The sequence below is a fragment of the Capsicum annuum genome, chromosome 1, assembly GCF_002878395.1.
Source record: "Capsicum annuum cultivar UCD-10X-F1 chromosome 1, UCD10Xv1.1, whole genome shotgun sequence".
Lineage (NCBI taxonomy): Eukaryota > Viridiplantae > Streptophyta > Magnoliopsida > Solanales > Solanaceae > Capsicum > Capsicum annuum.
Window position 1 is genome coordinate 201,702,422 of NC_061111.1, and position 20,341 is coordinate 201,722,762.

General features: G+C 31.3%; 1 protein-coding gene across 1 annotated transcript; it reads right to left on the minus strand.

Annotated features, from left to right (window-relative positions):
- Positions 1–6,269: 6,269 nt before the first annotated feature.
- LOC107844414 (eukaryotic translation initiation factor 4G) lies at positions 6,270–11,111 on the minus strand. The gene is made up of 3 exons (XM_016688839.2): positions 7,894–11,111; positions 6,865–7,059; positions 6,270–6,743 (listed from the first exon to the last, which is right to left on the minus strand). Exons 1-3 carry the CDS (start codon positions 10,512–10,514, stop codon positions 6,413–6,415), a joined length of 3,147 nt encoding a protein of 1,048 aa, XP_016544325.2. The 5' UTR covers positions 10,515–11,111; the 3' UTR covers positions 6,270–6,412.
- Positions 11,112–20,341: the final 9,230 nt, after the last annotated feature.

Below are 20,341 nucleotides of genomic sequence, written 5' to 3' on the forward strand. Positions count from 1 at the left end.
ATTTTCTGGAAGAAATATGAGGTTCTGTTTTTGGCGGCACATTCATCCTTAATTAAAGAGTCTCGGGTACTAATTGCCTTTATTAGGGAGCTAGTGTTTTACCCTTAATTTAGAACTTTCCAATGCAAATTCAAATTTAGTCATGCTCCAATGCAGGTACCAAACGCCAAATGAAAAAATATATATAAAGTGATGGCATTGGCGAACCAAAGTAAAGATCCATAGAATCAAGATTGGAAATAACATGTTATTAGCCTCAAGACATTTTGACAAATCCTATGTTGGATCTGAGACTAATTAATTACTGCTAATTACTATGAAATCTTCATGTGATAAAGAGGTGAAAGTGTCCCTTGTCTTGTGCCTACCTAGACGCAAATACAAATGTAGTATTTCAATATTTTCTACGTCTCAAATTATTCGTGGTGTTCGATGTCTCAATATATTTATCATTTTATAAATTTAAGATAAAATTAATTATGTTTATAATTTTATCTTTGATATTCATACTGTTCAATTTTAATTTATTTATCTACTGTACTAAAAATTTGCCTTTCTTATTAACAGTCATTTTTTAATGCATTTTCTAAATATTTGATGAGAACTTTGACAATTAATCTGAAAAGAAGAGACTATTATTAAGGTTGGGGACTCCAAAAGTGACTAGAATATATGTGATTCCATCTTGATTCTTTGATGTCTTGTGTTTGATGTTGCTTGGAATCTGATAGTTTTCAATCTCCCAAGAGGGCAACTACTTTTTTTTTTGTCGGAATTTAATGTCTAAACGAGTCGATCCAAGTAATGCAACTTACTATCATCGTGACAACAATTAGATGATGTGGTGTTTCGTTTAGCATACCCCTCTCTGGTCAACGTAACACTAACTGCAACAATAGAATATATTTGGTTCACACACATTTATACAACTAAAGGAATTATTCACTCCGATCACTTTTGTTTGTTTATTATTACAAAAGTAAATTTACTTTTACTTTTCACACTTAATATATCGAGATATTGATTTTTTTTTTCGTGTTTTATCTTTTATCATTAATTACTTATTCTTTAAATCATTTTTTAATAAGACTTAATACTAAAACATCAATTATGGATGTAGTATGGTAAAATAGACATGTCCTTGTTTTGTTAATGGGAATGTTAACTTCAAACATGACAAGTAAAAGTGAGCGAAAAAGTATTAATTAAAAGTAATTTACTTATTGTGTCGGGTAGTGTTCCCGAGCCTAAGAATGTGCTCCCAGCACATTTGTGCGGGGAGAGGATAGAGAAAGAAGACTTACGGATAGAGGGAGAATACATCGCATCCAAAACAGGTGCACTCTGTCCTGACTCGACATATTTGCAGTCGATTGATGTGCAGAATCTGCATTTTCTTTTTTTAAAATTCTATTAATAATGTTATTGTGTAATCAATTAATAGATATCAAACGAATATGATAATATTTATGATTAATCTATTTTCTTACAAATTAAACTAGAGCGCGTTATCATAATCGATGCAAGACTTAAAGAAAAATAAATTATAATCTCACCTTTTCTTTCTCATTCAAAATTTTCTTAAGATTATTATTTCATTATGACACTTATTCTCTTTTAAAATTGTGCTAATAATGTTATTGAGTAGCCAATTAATATACATAAAAATAACATGATAACGTCTGTGATGAATCCATATGCCAGTAAATTAAACTAGAAAAGATAAAACAATGAAAAACTTTAGAAATGTATTGAGAGTATCATATAACATATATAGAATATTATGATATATCATATCTATAATTTATATAAGTATACATAAGGTAAATATATTTTCACTATATTTTAGAATTACATGCTTTAAAGATTGTTTACATTTGTATATTTCATATGAAGTGTGTATACGAGGATAACACGACCAAGGTGGTATGGATCCAAGGTCGTGCTAGAAATTAGGTGCGCTAACAGAAAATCAATAAGCACCGGATTTTTAATGAGTTATAACACTTTTTATTATAACTTTGTTAAATTATAAGATATCTCAGATTTTAATTTTTCTAATACATATTCATAGGATGCATATGCGTTGTGATACATTTCAAACTAATTGATTAGTTAAATTAGAAAGTAATGAATTTTGACAAATAACTGAGTGGTTATTAATATAAATCGAGTTGAATCAAAATATAAAATTGATTAGTGATAGGATTTTAGTAGTGAAAAGCGGATTGAATACAATTTTTAAAATTATTCTATACTTGAAGATACTTAATATAATGCAACTTATAAGAATTTCTTACTGTATTTCATAATTTATATATTGTTTTAAACATATATTCTAAATTTAGACTTATAATTTTGAACGATCAGATACACATGTTAAAAAATTATAGCTCATAACCAAACAAAACTTGAATCAGACTATGTTCACTTTATAGATATTGAAATTTTGTGGACTCTAAAAGGAGAGAATTCAATTTTTGTTAAAAATTTTGGGGGTTACTTTACCTAAACCTTGCTTGGTGGTTATTCTACTCTAAACCCGACTATTTAAAGGGCAAAATATTCCCTTAAATAGGCATTTCGAATATCCGATAACTTCATAAGATATTCATAAATCTCGAATATTTTTAGATAATTCCATAAACACATGGAATATGACAAAGGGATCAAAACCCTTTTTTCTTGATAAACAAATGCATCAAGAAGATCCGCAAATCCTCTTTTCACGGAGATCAAACTCAAATATTTCTACGTTCGAGAAATACGCCACTAACGGCCCTCGAATTACGGAGAAAATCAAGAGAGAAAATCCCCTGAAATTAGGGATAAAATCAAGAGAAAATAATCAAGCGAGGAATAAATTTGTACTCACATCGTTTAATGATAAAAAAAAGTCATGTTTCTTCATATTTTTATTTGTGATTGCCATTTATTTCTGTCACTGTAAAAATTTGTTGAAAACAAACTGGCACGCCCAGTGGGATCAAATTTGTCTTTCATCACTTCTCTCATAAATCAAATATACAAATTTGTACATATATACAAATCTGTAGCCGCATGACGTAAAGATGGAAGGTCTATTGGTACTCCAAGACTTGTCTTTGAGTTTCATCAAGTCTACACTCTGACAAGCGTTGAAGTAGGGGGGTTTGTGGACTCTACAAGAAGAGAATTCAATTTCTGTTAGAGTTTTTGGAGGCTACTTTACCTAAACCTTGCTTGATGATTGCTCTACTCTAAACCCTAAATACGTCCGTTTAAAGGGAAAATATTCCCTTAAACAGAGGTATCCCGTTGCTTGATGGCTACTCTACTCTAAACCCTAAATAAGTTTATTTAAAGGGAAAATATTCCCTTAAACAAAGGTATCCCGAATATCCCACAAATTCATGAGATATTCATAAATCTCAAATATCTTTAGATAATTTTATAAACTCATGGAATATCACAAAGGGATAAAAATCCTATATTCTTGATAATCAAATACATCAAGAAGATCCATAAATCCTCCTTTCATGGAGATCAAACCCAAACATTTCTACATTCGAGAAATACGTTACTAACAGCTCTCGAATTACGGAGAAAATCAAGAGAGAAAAATCAAGGGATGAATAAATTTGTACCCATATCATTTAATGATAAGAAAATCATGTTTATTCATATTTTTATTTGTGATTATAATTTATTTCTATCACTATAAAAATTTATGGAAAACCACTTTCATAATCTTTTATTAATAATTGGTGTTTAGAATCTTTGATATTGGTGAAACTATTTTTAAGTATAATGCCATGACTTTTTTCACAATTTATAATTATATTTTATTAGGAAAAAACAATTAATTATTAGTACATGTTTAATGTTATGGAAATTTTACAAAAATAAAAACTAAGAAATAAAATAATAATAATAATTAAAAAAAATGAGACAAAAAAAATAACGAAAAATAGCCTAAAATATCTTTCAACTATGTGAAATAGTGCAAAAACGTCATCCGTCTATCTATTGGGCCTAAAATATCCTTCCCACCTACCTATTGAGCATAAAATGCTCCTCTCGTCTAACTATTGGGTTTAAAATGTTCTTTCCGTCTACTTATTGGACCTATTTTGCCCCTTTACTTAGACAAATTACATTAAAAGACCATTCTTAAAACTTAATTACATAAATAATAATATTTTTTTAATATTATAAAATTAAATATTTTTATATATATATATAACCATTTAAAAGAATTAGAAAAGATAATTATAAATTCTAATTTAATGCTATAACTTATTATCAGTTCACCATAATTTAGGAGATATATTTTCAATCTTCAAATTAAAAGTGGAAAAGATATCTCTACTTTCAAATCTTTCTCTCTTATATTTAAAATTCAAATATTCTTAAATAAACTAAGTATTTCATTATTTGCTCTATGTTTCATTTTGTTTTCATGTATGTTAATCATCTAGTATTATTTCATTATCATGTATTTTTAATTCTAATGTAATGGTTTAATCATAATTTTTTATGAATAAATATTTATGGAATAAAAATCATTATGTTGAAAGTACAGAGATACCATGTATTTTGTTGAATAAACATAATTTATGTCAAAAGCAGATTATTATTATATTTTTGGTATAATTTATAGGATAAATATTCATGGTATATCATATTATGTCGGAAGTACTTTTCTTGTTTAAAAATTCTTTATTAAATATAAATATATATATTCAGAATTACATGGTATAAAATTTTTATATCTAAAATATGCCATGTATATTTATGGTATAAATATAATTTATATGGAATATACATACCATATTTTTTTATGATATAAATATAATTTATATAATATATAAATATACCATGAATTCTTATGGCATAAATGTACCACATATTTTTATGGAGACATCGTGAAAGCAGAAAATAAAAAAATATATATATAAAATTTTGATATAGTATATATAAAAAATGAATGAACAAAGGCTTTCAAAAAAATAGAAATAAATAAGAAATATGAGAATTTAATATATAATTATTTTCCTATATATTAAAAGTTGTTATAAAAGTAAATATTTTATAAGCTATATCTGACAATCAACTAATAGGGCTACGTATATGTAATAATTTTTTAAAATGGCTATTTATGTTGGTTTTCTTTTTATTTATTAGATCAATTTAGAAGGACGAAAAATTGATATTGTGCACTAGTTATTTGATTAATATTAATAAAAATGATAGGAATTTTATGTAGTTTAATAAACATAAGCTTTGGTATTATATAATTTTCTTAAATAAAAAGGTAAAATAACCCTAATAGGTAGACATAAATGCATTTTAGTCCCAATAGGTAGACAGAAATGACATTTTCGGCTCAATATGTAAATGAAGGACATTTTTACACAATTTCACATAGTTGAAAGACATTTTAGACCCTTTCCAAAAAAATCAATTTTATTTATTTAATTTTATTATAAATTAAAACATTAAAATAATTAATTTGATATCGAAGACCAAACCAAACTGGCAGCCATAACTGAATTTGTACGAGTCAGCCACTTTTCGAACCATTATTTCAAAATAGTCAATATTCGATAATTCTCTTTTCGAACCATTATCTCAAAATAGCCAATATTTGATAATTCTCTTTTCGAACCATTATTTCAAAATAGCCAATATTCGATAATTCTTTAACAGTAATCAGTTTTAATGCGAAAATATCATGATAGTAACATGAATCCTGAACTTAAGTAAAAGGCCAAAATGCATTAATAACCTATTAAGTTTGTCAGCAAATTTCAGTTATACGCTCAAATTGCACACATAAACACATGATAAATTGTTGTTATTAGACAACTTCCCACTCTACATTTTAGAAAAGTTCATACGCACATTCTCAAGAGCTCAATATATGGACAAAACTATTAAAACTATATTACATCTTTTAATCATACACATAAATAAATAACTTCTGATGGTTGGATTATTTAAATCTAAGATTAACATGAAGAGCAACTAGGGTCTAAAAGACGAAAGGATAGCAGTACTAAGTCATTTCCAATACCAACTACAATTCTTCTTTTTTGGCTCATTTAATAGCCCAACTGTTTGAAGAAACAGAAATGATGTTCAAAAGAACTTTATGGTTTCAAGTTTTAAGGCTTAACCTTTACCTGCTCAACTTCAGCTGCAGTTCTTTCCAAGTTCTAATTTTATAATGGTGGAGGATAGTTGAAAAAAAAAACTTGGTTCATCCTACTGCTACTATTGCAGTTCGAAAAAATAATGGTACTAAAAAAACGTTCAAGGATAAAACCCCTTGTATTGATCACCATTTAAGTATATATCTGCAAATTAAAATGTGCCCTAAAAGTTAGACATGAATCTCTACCAAGATACAATCCCTCCCACCTATTACCTAAATAAATTTGTCTAACTTCCATTGCTTGCTGGAACCTTGAGGCCGGAAGCTCTCTAACCGCACATTAGAGCTTCTGCAGATCTCTGACACCACGGAATCACCTTGCTCTAGCTTTATCATCTCCAATGTGCTCCCAACAACTTCAGCAGCAAGCCCAATCTCCACAAGGCGTCCTTCCTCTTCCCCGCCATTGTATATCAAACGCCCAATTTCATTAAACGGTATCACGTTTTCCAATATAACCTTCCCGAAGATGCGACCAAGAAATTCTGATGCTCTAGGGGCATCATTTACTGCATCCTCCAAGGTAGTCAGAACATTTTCAAACCTGGCAGAGTAAACACCAACATAAAGTTAAAACAGAGGATCCAAGTGCTTCAAAGATTGAACTTGAATTTTATAGGAAAGTAGAACTGTGTGCATTTTATAGGAAAAACAGCTGTACTTACCCTTTAATTAGCTGATCTTGACTTATCGCCACATCTCGAGAAATAGTTAGATCAATTATAAGCTTTGCCAAAAGATCCCTTTCCTCGTCTTTCCTCTCAAAGGAATCAGTAACCCAAAGTGAGATCATTGATGGATAGAAGCTGGGTGAATTCAGGTCTTTTACACACAACGCAACTTCTTTCTCATCTTTCGCACTGAAATGGAAAGGCTCAAAATTATTTAATCATAAACTGAAAAAAATCGCAATATACTGTACAAAATTATGTACTGAAAAAAAGAACTTGTGTAGAAACAATGCTACACTTATCATTCACGGCTAGGAAAATAGGAGAATCACAACTTGCTATAGATGACAGATGCTAAAAGAGCCTCAGTTAATGTAATCTTAACTACTAGAAATTAGAAATTATAATTTCCATATTTCAAATAGGAGACAGAAATATGAATAATGAGGAGACACGTGTTCTCAAATAGTGAGTAGAATATCCCATTACACCCATCCTCAGTTAACAAAATACCAAAGTTCATTGTGCTTCAAACTTCCCAAGGAAGCACCCCAACCAACACTATTGATCATCACGGCTTTCTAAGCTATCACTACTTTTGAGATATCCTTAAGTTAATGATCATCACTTAATTTTAAACTTGAACTACACTCCTCTTTTGTTGGAGAACGGCTCTTTCATGTGTCATGATCTCACAACAAAAACGACTTCCATATATAAACTTCGTTGGAAGAGAACTTCTCAGGATCTATAATTGCCGAACCATAAGATAGGTGAATGCTTCCCAAAAGTTTAGTAGAAGCTCATGACGGTACCATGAATAAGTCGGACAAGTTTTCAACCAAAATCTTCCTCATATCAGAAGCAACTTTCTGAAAACAGTTCCAGAATGGTACGTACTCATTTAAGTAGATAAACCAACAATTCTAAAATGGTGCATGTATGCACACTATGTATACCATATAACATAGCCAGACTAAACCCAGTATAATGCAAGTAAATAATAATCAGTTCAGAAAGTACCTGTAGAATTCCTTGATAGCAGCCAAAGACATGTCCCGCAGACGCTCTTCTGACCAAATCTTGTCAGGAGCAACATTCTGTGTGGAAGTTGGCCCTCCACTTCTTACAAGTGGTGAAACAGGCCGAGCTGCATCAAATCCACGATCCTTACTCCCATAAGGCAGGTTTCTTTCTGGTGCACTTGCTTGATCATGTTGACTAGATAATCGCTCAGGCATGTATTTGGGCATAAGCTCCTCTCTTGAACCATACGGGGGGCACTCTGGCAAAGAACCATAGCCATTTTGGGCATGTGTCATCCTTCTTGAGTCTCCAAAACTTGGCATATTATCAGTGAATGGAGTGCTTGGTCCTGCAGGTTGGCCCCTGGAAGACATTCCCTTTGCAAGACAACCTTGGGGTCCAAGTGTGATCGGATCATCACCAAGAGGACTCTGGGTCAGGGGAAGTGATAATGTCCTATTCTCAAAAGAGTGTCTCTCATCCACCCGTACGTCCTGCAGGCCATACCCGCGGACCTGTGGAGACATAGGTCGAAAACCCCCCATCTGGGGGCCCGGAGAAGATAACATACTCCCTCTTGGAGCAAAATCCATGGGTTGACCCCTTCTATTAGAACCCCCCAGACTAGGAGTACGAGCAAGTCTAGTAGCTTGCAAATGTCGTTCTTGGGCAGCATCCCTATGCACTTCCTCAATCTTCTTAGGACCTTCAATTTTTCTCCTTTGCTGCCATTTGTTCTTTCTTAGATCAATTGAATCCTTCAACATAAACCTCACCCTAGAAGAAAGCTTCATGTTATTAGATAACTTCTCCATCCTATCGAAGTAAGCATCCATATGTTCCTTTGCTTTGGCATGATCTATCATCTCCCCAATTGTACTCATCAACTTACACAAAGCTTCAACATTCTTCTCATCAGGATTTTGATAGTCACCTAATAACTTCTTGATGCACTCATGCATAATTCTCTCAGTCAACATTCTCTTCTTATAAAGTTCACCAATCAGTCTTATATTGCCCAGCCTACGTCTCCGTGCTTTTACTCTTTTTTCCTCCCTCTCCTCTGCTGACAGTTTCACTTCGCCTTCCTCGTTAGTCACATTAGCCTCCTGTTCTTCTCTTTCCCCTCGCTCAAACTCTTCCTGACATTTGTTTAGAAGTAACCTCTTAAAAGTGATTTTTTCTTTGTCTACACTCAAATCAGGCAACTCGGCTGCTAGGTGCTGACAAAAGTTGGCATACATCTCACAAAAAGTTGGCTCCATCAAAGCTTTATCAAATATCTGAGAGACTACACCATTGAGTGTCACAACATTGTCAATATTGACTTCTTCCACTTGCTGGAATAATTTTTCGAAGTTCTGTGGAGTTAGCTTATTTAACTTAGTAACTGGTTCAGACATATGCTCCTTACCTCTATTTAGCATCTGCAAAATCTGAGAATGTTGCTCCATAGTAAAGAAGGGAACAAATTGTTCTTCAGAAGATGATTCAAAGTATGGATGAGAGTCTGCAATATGAGAATCTGCATATCGAGTGTAAGGTTGTTGCTCATCAGATGTTGTATAGTCAGTGTTCACAACATTGTTAGCATACGACCTTGATTGGTGTCCCTTCTTTTTGAACTTCCAGTCTGATGGATAACCATGTAGCTTTCTGCACACATCTTTTGTATGACCCTTGATCTTACAGTAGTCACAAAATAAACCTGATTTTCCAGCATTGTTTCTAGGTCTGAACCCACTATTATAACCTGAGAAAGTGCTTCCAAGATTTCCACTGTTGTTATTGTACCCCGAGTTGTAATTGTTATGATTGTTGTGATAATTTGCATTCCTGTTACTCATAAGAGCTGTTGAGTCTCCAACTTCACTGAGTATTCCTCCGAAATTACCTATCATACTTCTCCTTTGACTTTCTACATTCACAATCATGGCATAGGCTTGATTAACATTTGGAAGTGGATATATCATGAGGATCTGACTTCTAGAATGATCATACGTCTCATTTAAGCCCATGAGAAATTGCCATAGCTTCTGCATGTGGAAATGTTCAGCGTAATTCTTCGATTCAGGGCATGAACAATTTGGTGGAGGCACTAGAGCTTCAAATTCATCCCAAAGCTCTCTTAAACGACTGAAATAAGTAGAAACAGATGACGTTCCTTGTGTGAGTGTAGCTATTTCTTTGTGAAGAAAGAAGACTCGAGATGCATTTACTTTATTGAATCTCTCCCTAAGATCTTCCCATACTTTGTGCGCATCGGATCCGTAGATTACAGAAGTAATTAACTCCTTCGAGACGGTGTTCAAAATCCATCCTAATACAATGGCATTGCATCTATCCCACAGATCATGAAGATTAGACTGATAATTTTCCTTCTTACAAGTTCCTAAAACAAAACCTAGCTTGTTTTTTCCTTGTAGTACCAATTTCATGGATTTGCTCCATAATGAATAGTTTTCTGAGCCTTGTAGCTTAATAGAGGTAAGAATAGAACCTTGAGTATCCGAAGGATGCACATACAGTGGATGATTGTGATGTATTTGATCATCTTGCTGAGTGTTGTGTTGATTTTGCGTCCGAGCTGATGTTGTTTCTTCACTGTTGAGAGCCATTGAACTGCTTCAATTTTGGTGAAGAAGTTGATATTCACGGTCAATTTCGATTGCGTCAATTGTTACTCTTACCAGATAGCCCTAATTTGGAATTGGATTTCACAGCGATGATGAAGATTTCGGATACGCCAATACTCTGCTTTCTACCTTGGCGAACATGTTAAAATCAGCCATGGAAGAACAGAAGCTTTGAGAGAAATTTCACTTACTGTAGCGTGTTACAACTGAAATGAAGATGAGCACTCAATTTATATACAACCTCCACTTAGCTAATGCTAATCCAATTACTTTATTAGTTAGTAATCGTCTAACTAACTACAATTACTTAGATAGTTTTACAGCTATCGCTAGTTGTACACTTCAGCTGTACCCTTAATTATCATAATGTATTTTCAAACCTTATCAAATCGATTTCACATTCATAAGTCCACACAAAAGTCTCCGTGGGAATTTCAAAGTCGATTCATGTCTCCAAGAAATTATTGAATCATCAAAGCCTTACATAAAATTTTAATTGAGATTTGTGATGGATATATCTCCTCATAATTAATTTTTAATTACTTTTTAGTTTGACTGGTGTGGAATTAAAGAAAGGGAAATAGAGATGTCATTAGAGTTAAGTTTCGGTTTAAATAATTCAGCTGAGTCGACAAAAACTTTGCTTACTTTTTTCTGATAATCTTACAAAATTTCTTGCTGCATTATTACATTTGTCATTATTACTCGACTTTTTTTCTTTTATTTATTTTACTTGTAGAGCAGTATTGAGAGTGGAAGAGGGGTCTTCACATGGTATTTATTGATTTGAAAAAAGCGTATGACAAGTTCTCTGGGGAGGTTCTTTGGAGATGCTTGGAGGCGAGGGGTTCCTGTGGCGTATATAAGAGCGATTAAGGATATGTATGAGGGGGAGAAGACTCGAGTAAGGACGATGGGAGGAGATTTTGAGTACTTTCCGGTCTTGACAGGATTGCATCAGAGATCAGCTCTTAGTCCGTTTTTATTTGCCGTGTGATAGATGTGTTGATACGGAGTATACAAGGTCAAGTGCCTTGGTGTATGCTTTTTGCGGATGATGTAGTTTTGATTGGTGAGTTGCAGCAAGGTATTAATGATAAGCTGGAGGTTTGGAGACAAACTCTGGAATCTAAAGGTTTCAGATTAAGTAGGATCAAGACAGATTATTTGGAGTGCAAGTTTAATGACTCGAGGCAAGAGGAGGAGGTGGTGGTGAAGTTGTACTCTCAGGCAGTTTGTAAGAGCGATAGTTTTAAATATCTTGGGTTTACGATCCAGGAAAATGGAGAGATTGATGAGGATGTCTCGTACCATATTGGGGCAGGTTGGATGAAATGGAGGCTCACTTCGGGGATTTTATGCGATAAGAAGGTGCCTCTCAAACTTAAAGGTAAATTCTATAGAGTTGCAGTCCGGCTGACTATATTGTGTGGAGCGGAGTGTTGGCCAGTTAAGACTTCCTATATCCAAAAGTTGAAGGTGGCGGAAATGAGGATGTTGCGTTGGATGTGTGGTCTTACAAGGGCTGACAGAGTTAGGAATGAGATTATTCGGGAGAAGGTGAGAGTGGTATCGGTGGAGGAAAAAATATGGGAAGTGAAGTCGAGATGGTTTGGTCATGTGATAAGGAGGGGCATGGATGCCCCAATTTGTAGGTGTGAGAGACTAGCGTTAGATGGTTTCAAGCGGGGTAGGGGTAGACCTAAGAAATACTGGAGAGAAGTGATTACACGTGACATGGAGCAGTTATATCTCACTGAGGACATGACCCTGGATAGGAAGGTTTGGAGGAAAAATACTAGGATAGAGGGATAAGGTGGGGGGATGAATCGTAGATTTTATTTGGTAATGTACATTATTTTTGTGGATGTTGTATCTATGTTAGTTCTATCATATTTCATGCTTTGAATATTTTTGTATATTATCCTGTGTCTTGAGCCGGGGGTCTATCGAAAAAGTCTCTCTACTTCTTTAGAGGTAGTGGTATGAACTGCGTACATTCTACCCTTCCCAGACCCCACTAGGCGGGAATATACTGAGTTTGTTGTTGTTGTTCTGTTGAAAACATCTTCGTTGAAGCATTTAATTTTAACTCTTATATACCCCTACTCAAAATTTTCCTACTGACGAAAAATAAATAAGTTTTATAATTAACAGAATTTTATTTCTGATGATAATTTATTTGAAAAATATTTTGATTCAACTTGCAATATGAAGAATAACCACCAATAATTCTGCATTTTTTTTCAAAAATAAAAAAAAATCACGAAATTTGTTTTGTCGGTGCTTCTATTCTTGTCTCACACTGAATAGCTTACGATCACAAAAAAACAAATACTATTCCCTCAGACCCATTTTAATTATCGTGCTTATTAAAAATACATAATCTAAAATAGTTATTATTTTGGAAAATAAAGACATATTAACTCTTTATTTCCTTATAAATACAAAGAGAGATTACTATGGTGAAGAAAATAGTACTTATTAAATTGAGATATAAAAAAGATAAAAGGACAGTTCAATCAAATTAATACTCCATTTTTTAAGAGAAGTGCAAAGAAAAACATGACAAGTAAACTGGATTGGATTAGAGTATGTGAATTTTGATTCAACGGAAAATAAAAAAGTACTTTAAATTTTCAGACTAGGATTAATCCTAATTAATCACTTGCAAGTTGCAATAATCATTATAACGTGATTTCACATCTATGAACTACTACTATTATGATTAATTGCCCATCATTAACTTCTGCCTCCTGTCCATTAGATCTTCCTGTATGATCTTGGTGTTCATGATTATCCAGTGGTATATCCAATAAAAGGATCTCTTAAACAATTAAATAAATATATAGTAGCTATATTAGTACTGTTTGTATGTTAGAAAAGGAACCATTAGGTCATAATTTGCGTAAAACAATATTTTATTATAAGAAGTCATTAATTTGATATTGCTGCTCGATGTTATTAATCTTCGAATTAGTATTAGGTATAAGTTTTATCATCATATGTATGGTACACTTTTTGACTTTCTCAAATAGGAGTAGGAGTGTGGTTCTATAATCTTTAGATTATTTACATTTCCATGGAAAATGGTTTATTAAGAATAATGATAATGGTTTATCAAGCAAAAATCAAAATTTTCCTTCAGTTCGTTCGAAAGAATCCTTGCATGCATTTGTTGATTCACTTAAGAAAGAATGAAGATGTGAATTTTGAATTTGCAATTCGTATCGTAAAATGTATTGAACTGGAATTTAAATTTACTACAAAATATAAGTTTGGCCGAACTTATGCTTGTCCTTCTTAGCTTCACCCGCTAAAGCTATTAAGTTTGGCCAGACTCATGCTTGTCCTTATTAGCTTCACCCGTGCTAATAGTAGTATATAAATTTAATTTGTTTTTATACAATATCTACAACCGATCATTTACAAACTAATTATCAGTAAAATTTTAGAACGAACATTAGCTAGTAACATGGTAGTACTATAATCAATCTATTATATCAAGTTAACTATTAATACAATTTAAAAACATTTTTAGTGCGAATTGATTAAATCTTTCATGTTAGACAAGTGATGCATTAATCGTGGTTGTCTTTGGAACAATTAGGAGATTCTCTAAACGAAATATGGGGTTCTGCTTCTGGCGGCACATTCATTCTTAATCAAAGAGTCTCGGGTACGTAGTTGTCTTTATTAGGAAGTGTTTTACCCTTAATCTGGGACTTCCCAATGCAAATCTAAATTTAGTCATGTTCCAATGCATGTACAGGACACCGAGCGGGAAAAAAAAAAAAAAAAGAAGCAAGTGATACATTTGGCGAACCAAAGTAAAGATCCTTAGAATCAAGGTTGGAAATAACAGGCTATTAGCCTCAAGATATTTTGACAAATCCTATGTTGTATCTAAGACTAATTAATTACTGCTAATTACTATGAAATCTTTATGTGATGAAAAGTTTAAGAGTCCCTTGTCTTGTGCCTACCTAGACGCAAATACAAATATAGTATTTCAATATTTTCTACGTTTCAAATTATTCATGTTTTAGCAACGTCTTAATATATTTATTATTTTATAAATTTAAAATAAAATTAACTATGTTTATAATTTTATCTTTGGTAATTATACCGTCTAATTTTAATTTATTTATCTACTATACTAAAAATTTGCCTTTATTATTAACATAGTCATTTTTTAATGCATTTTCTAACTATTTGATGAGAAATTTGACACTTAATTTGAAAAGATGAGAGTATTATTAAGGTTTTGGGACACCAAAAAGTGACTAGAATATATGTGATTCTTTGACCACTTGTCTTTGATGTTGCTGAGAATCTGATAGTCTTCAATCTCCTAGGAGGCCAACTATTTTTTTTTTCCGTCAGAATCTAATGTCTAAACATATGATTATTTTCTCCGTCTCATATTTAATGTTATATTACACTTTTTGGTAGTTAAATTAAAATATTTAAATTAATTTAATTTGATTTAACTTAAAAAGATTAGTCAAATATATTTATTAAAAATAAAACATGACAACCAATCTGAGCCAAAGAGAGTAGTGTTTAAATTTTTAGAACTAAAATTAGGAAACATAAAATGACATACGATTCAATGATAGATTGATCAATGACAAAATAAATGTAAGAAAAATATGAATCTATAGTATACATAAGGTAAATATATTTTCACTATATTTTAGAATTACATGCTTTAAAGATTATTTACAACTATATATTTCATATGAAGTGTGTATGCGAACTGGGAAGATAACACAACCAAGGTGGTAAGGATCCAAGGTCGTGCTAGAAATTAGGTGTGCTAAAAGAAAATTAATAAATCACCTCAAATTGATAAATCGAGTTAAATCATAAAATAAAATTGATTAGTGATTGGATTTTAGTAGTGAAAAGCGGATTGAATATAATTGATTTGGTTTTAGTTTTTTAAAAAAAAGGTCAAATTGAAATCAAACTAAACCTACATAATACTTATACAATTTTTAAAATTATTCTATACTTGAAAATACTTAATAATATAATGCAACTTATAAGCATTTCTTACTGTATTTCATAGTTTATATTTTTTAAGATATATTCTAAATTTAGACTTATAATTTTAAATGAACTGATGCGTATGTTAAAGAATTATAGCTCATAGTCAAACAAAACTCGAATCAGACCATGTTCACTTTTATAATCTTTTATTAATAATGGGTGTTTAGTATCTTTGTTGGTGGTGATACTGTTTTAAAGTATAGTGACATGACTTATCTCACATTTTGTAATTATATTTTATTAGGACAAAACAATTAAGTATTAGTACATCTTTAGAGTTGTGGAAATTTTACAAAAATAAAAAAGTAAAATAATAATAATAATAATAATAATAATAATAATAATAATAATAAAGAATAAATTAAACAATCAACATAATTAATTTGCTATCAAAAATCAAATTAAACCCATAACTGAATTTGTACGAGTCAGCATAGCTGCCAATATTCGATAATTCTTTAACAGTAATCACTTTTAGTGTAAAAATATTAAAGGTGTCAATCGGGCCGGGTTGACCCGGTCCGATCTGGCCCATATACAAGGTCCGACCTAGTTTGACCCGGATCAATCAGCCCCGGGCTGTAGGATTTTGGGTTCCAAGTTGGGCCAATTTTTTTAGGCCCGATTAATCCGGCCCGGACCCAACCTAATTCACGCCCGCCGGCTAACCGGCCCAATTATTTTTTTATTTATTTTATTAAAAATTAAATTTTGATCATTGGGCCAATATAGTCGTTGGGCCCAATGGCTATATGGCCGTTTGGATCAAAAAAACAGTTATTTGGCCCTTTACATTAAAAATAAAATAAAAAATAATAATTTAAATATTTTTTAAAACCCAAAAAAATTCCTATAAATACCTTATACTTTCAAATCATTTTCCAAACAATTTTCATTCTCTCTCAAATTTTAATTCTCAAATATTCTATATATTTCCTAAAGTGCTCAATTTAATTTTTTTATTTTGTGATTACAAAGTACGAGTGGAAATTTCTAAAGTCGCAACTTTCGGATACTTCTAAAATTTGGTATTGTCGTTCCATCTCTTACTTTTAATTTTTAATTAGTGTATTAATTGTTGAATATTTAATTTTATTATATTTGTGTATTTTGAATTTTTTTAGTTTGATTTATATTATGAATAAATTAAGAAACCTCGCCAGTAAAAGTGTCAAAAAAAATTGTTCTGGAAGTGGTAGTGGTAGTAAAAGCGAATTACTGGCGGTAGAGGTAGTTCAAGTAGTAGATATACATGTGTGCCTCCGGTACCGCTTAATCAACCTTTTGAGGAAGAAGTAGGTGTAAATGCTCACGATATGGATTATGTAGAAGCTCAGAAAAATTACGGTATAGAATAAGAAAATGAAGTAGATGCGGTTGATTTAGATGAAGATGATGAAAATATTGGTGAGACACCCGCAATAGAAAATGCTAACGTTAGATCTGAATCGGTTAATCGCTCTCCTCGTCCTCCCCGTGCCCCAAGAGCTCGTAGAACAACTAGTATTGCATGACAATTTCTTACACGTATAGGAGATACCTAGGTGCAATGCAATATTTGTCAACAAATATATAAGCATAAAAGTAGAGGCAAGTAGGGGGTACGGGTATGTTAATAAGACATATAAATGATAATCACGAAAGAGAGTTATTTATTGCAAAAGGTGGTGAGGCTGTTGGTGGGCCAACACAAACTAAAATGGATCCAACAACAGGTCAGGTAATTAAGAATTATAATAAATATGGAGACAGGAAAGAAATAGCAAAAATGGTAGTTGTGGGTTGTTTACCTTTCAGTTTTCCTTTTTTGGATGCGTTTATTCATTATATTCAAATAATTTATAATCCTACATTTAATGGTATTCCTAGAAGTACTTGTCGGGCCGATATTTTTAAACTTCATTCACAATATATTTTTTATTTTTCTACAATGTTAAAAAATATTCAATATAAAATGGCTCTAACTTCTGATCTTGGTCGTGTTTTTAATAAAAATGATTATTTAATCATTGCTTTTCACTGGATAAATAGTAATTATGTTATGCCAATACGTATTCTTGCTTTTTTGTATGATGAAGATCGTAGACATACTGGAGAATTTATTGCTGATTCGACTAGTAAAGTTGCAGAATTTTATGGTATTGAAAAAAAAGTCTTATGTATTGTTTTTTATAATGCTTCTAACAATAAGATTGTTATTACAAAGTTAAAAGCTAAGCTCTCTCCGCCATTACCTGAAATATTTCATGTTAAGTGTGCTTGTCATATATATAATTTAATTGTAACAGATGGTCTTGAATGTTTTGAGCTTTATATTGAAAAAATCCGACTTGCTATTGGTTTTATTCAAGGAAATAATCGAAGAAAAAGAATTAGAGAATTTAAAGATAAATGTCAAGAAAATAGACTTAGACTGATATTGATGCCTAAAGAATGTGATACTAGATGGAATGCTACGTATGATTATTTAAGAACTTGTCAGGCTTATAGAGTTCCTATTACACTAACTTTTAATCAACATTGTGGTTCATTTACTGATTCGGTTGAATGTATGCTACATGATTATGATTGGGCTGTAATTGATGATCTTGTTAAGATTTTGAAAAAAAATTATATAGCTACGGTTGAATTTTTCGGTGCTTATTATCCTACTGTTTGTAATATTTTAGCATATATACCCGATATTTCTGTTTTGCTCAAAGAATATAAGAATAAAGAAGGTTATAAAGAAGTTGTTGGTGCTATGTTTGCAAAATTTAAAAAATATTTTTTTTTCGATTTCCCCTATTTACTTGGTTGGTGCTATACTAAATCCATGTATGAAATATACTACTATGTGCCACTTTAGTACTCTTAGTTATTCTAACTTAGAAATAAATACTAACAATGCTTCTAATGATGAAGAAGCAGAACAACCAGATTTGTGTACGGCTATGAGTGATGCGAACATTTACATAGATAAATTATATAACCATTATGTTGATTTACTTGATTTAGCTGTACCGAAAAATATTACTCCAACTGTCGCTCCTCATCCTCCCGAGGAACCATCATCTTCTAAAAGGCCGGCACATAGTGGTTTTTCTGATTACTTTTATGACTTAAATGTTTGGAACAGTTTTGAGGAGAAAACTTACACAACAGCTTCTCGGAAAGAGCTTAAGTATTATCTCCAAACGCCGATAGAGGATCGTAGATGACGGATCAATGCATTGGATTGGTGAAAGAATAATGAAACACAATATCCTGTGCTTTCAAGATTAGCTAGAGATATATTGAATGTTTCAATGTCAACCGTTGCATCGGAGAGCGCTTTTAGTTAAGGACGACAACAGCTTGGAGACAACCGACACTCATTGGGAAGCAATGCTATGAATGTTCTAGTTTGCTTTAGAGATTGGATTAGAGCGGAACGAAGAAATCAAGGAATGGAGGTGGAGCCGAAAGACAAACAGAATCTTGAAGAAATTACGACTTCAAGGGAGAACTCAGCACAATCAAGTCCAATGCATGGTTTTGCCCCCATTGACTTTGACTATCCTATGCAAGTTCCCGTTAATGTTAACATGGATGAGTTAGAAAAAATGATGAAAACTTTGTAGATTTTTCATTCATGTACATTATAAATTTTGAATCATTTTGCATTTTGCAATCAATAAAATATAACATTCATTCACTCCTTACTTGTAAATTTTTCCATTTAATGATTTAAATTGAACTTCTTGGTTAAATTAAATACTTAATTATAATATATTATTAATTTACTATCAAGTATTATTAATTTATTATATTAAGTAGCATATTTTCTAAAGTAGTACATATATTGAATGGTACGTATATATGTGTATATATTTTCTATAGACTCTAAAGTAGTATATATTTAACGTATACATGTGTATATGTTTTATAAATTAGTATATATATTGTAGTATATATCTTGTAATATATGTATATGTTTTAAAGTAGTACATATATTGAATGGTACGTAGATATGTGTATATATTTTCTATAGACTCTAGAGTAGTATATATTTAACATATACATGTGTATATATTTTATAAATTAGTATATATATAGTGTTTATATTTTGTATGTATATTTTCTAAAGTAGTACATATATTGAATGGTACATATATGTGTGTATATATTTTCTATAAACTCTAAAGTAGTATATATTTAACGTATACATGTGTATATGTTTTATAAATTAGTATATAACTATATATATAGTGCGTGTATATATTGTAGTATATAAATTGTAATATATGTTTTATTTAAAGTAGTACATATATATTGAATGGTACGTATATATGTGTATATATTTTCTATAGACTCTAAAGTAGTATATATTTAACGTATACATGTGTTTATATTTTATAAATTAGTATATATATAGTGTTTATATGTTGTATGTATATTTTCTAAAAGCAGTACATATATTGAATGGTACATATATATGTGTATATATTTTCTATAGATTCTAAAGTAGTATATATTTAACGTATACATGTGTATATGTTTTATAAATTAATATATATATATATATAGTGTTTATATGTTGTATTTATATTTTTTAAAGTAGTACATATATTGAATGGTATATATATATATATATATATATATATGTGTGTGTGTGTGTGTGTGTGTGTGTGTGTGTGTATTTTTTATAGACTCTAAAGTAGTATATATTTAACGTATACATGTGTATATATTTTATAAATTAGTATATATATTGTAGTATATATCTTGTA

What these genes read in the sequence shown, in the direction of transcription:
- LOC107844414 (XM_016688839.2), bottom strand. Translation starts at nt 10,514, where the DNA reads ATGGCTCTCAACAGTGAAGAAACAACATCAGCTCGGACGCAAAATCAA. An exon ending in GCTATCAAGGAATTCTACAG is followed by an intron (nt 7,060 to 7,893) that starts GTACTTTCTGAA and finishes TTTCCATTTCAG; the next exon opens with TGCGAAAGATGAGAAAGAAG. An exon ending in CAAGATCAGCTAATTAAAGG is followed by an intron (nt 6,744 to 6,864) that starts GTAAGTACAGCT and finishes TTACTCTGCCAG; the next exon opens with GTTTGAAAATGTTCTGACTA.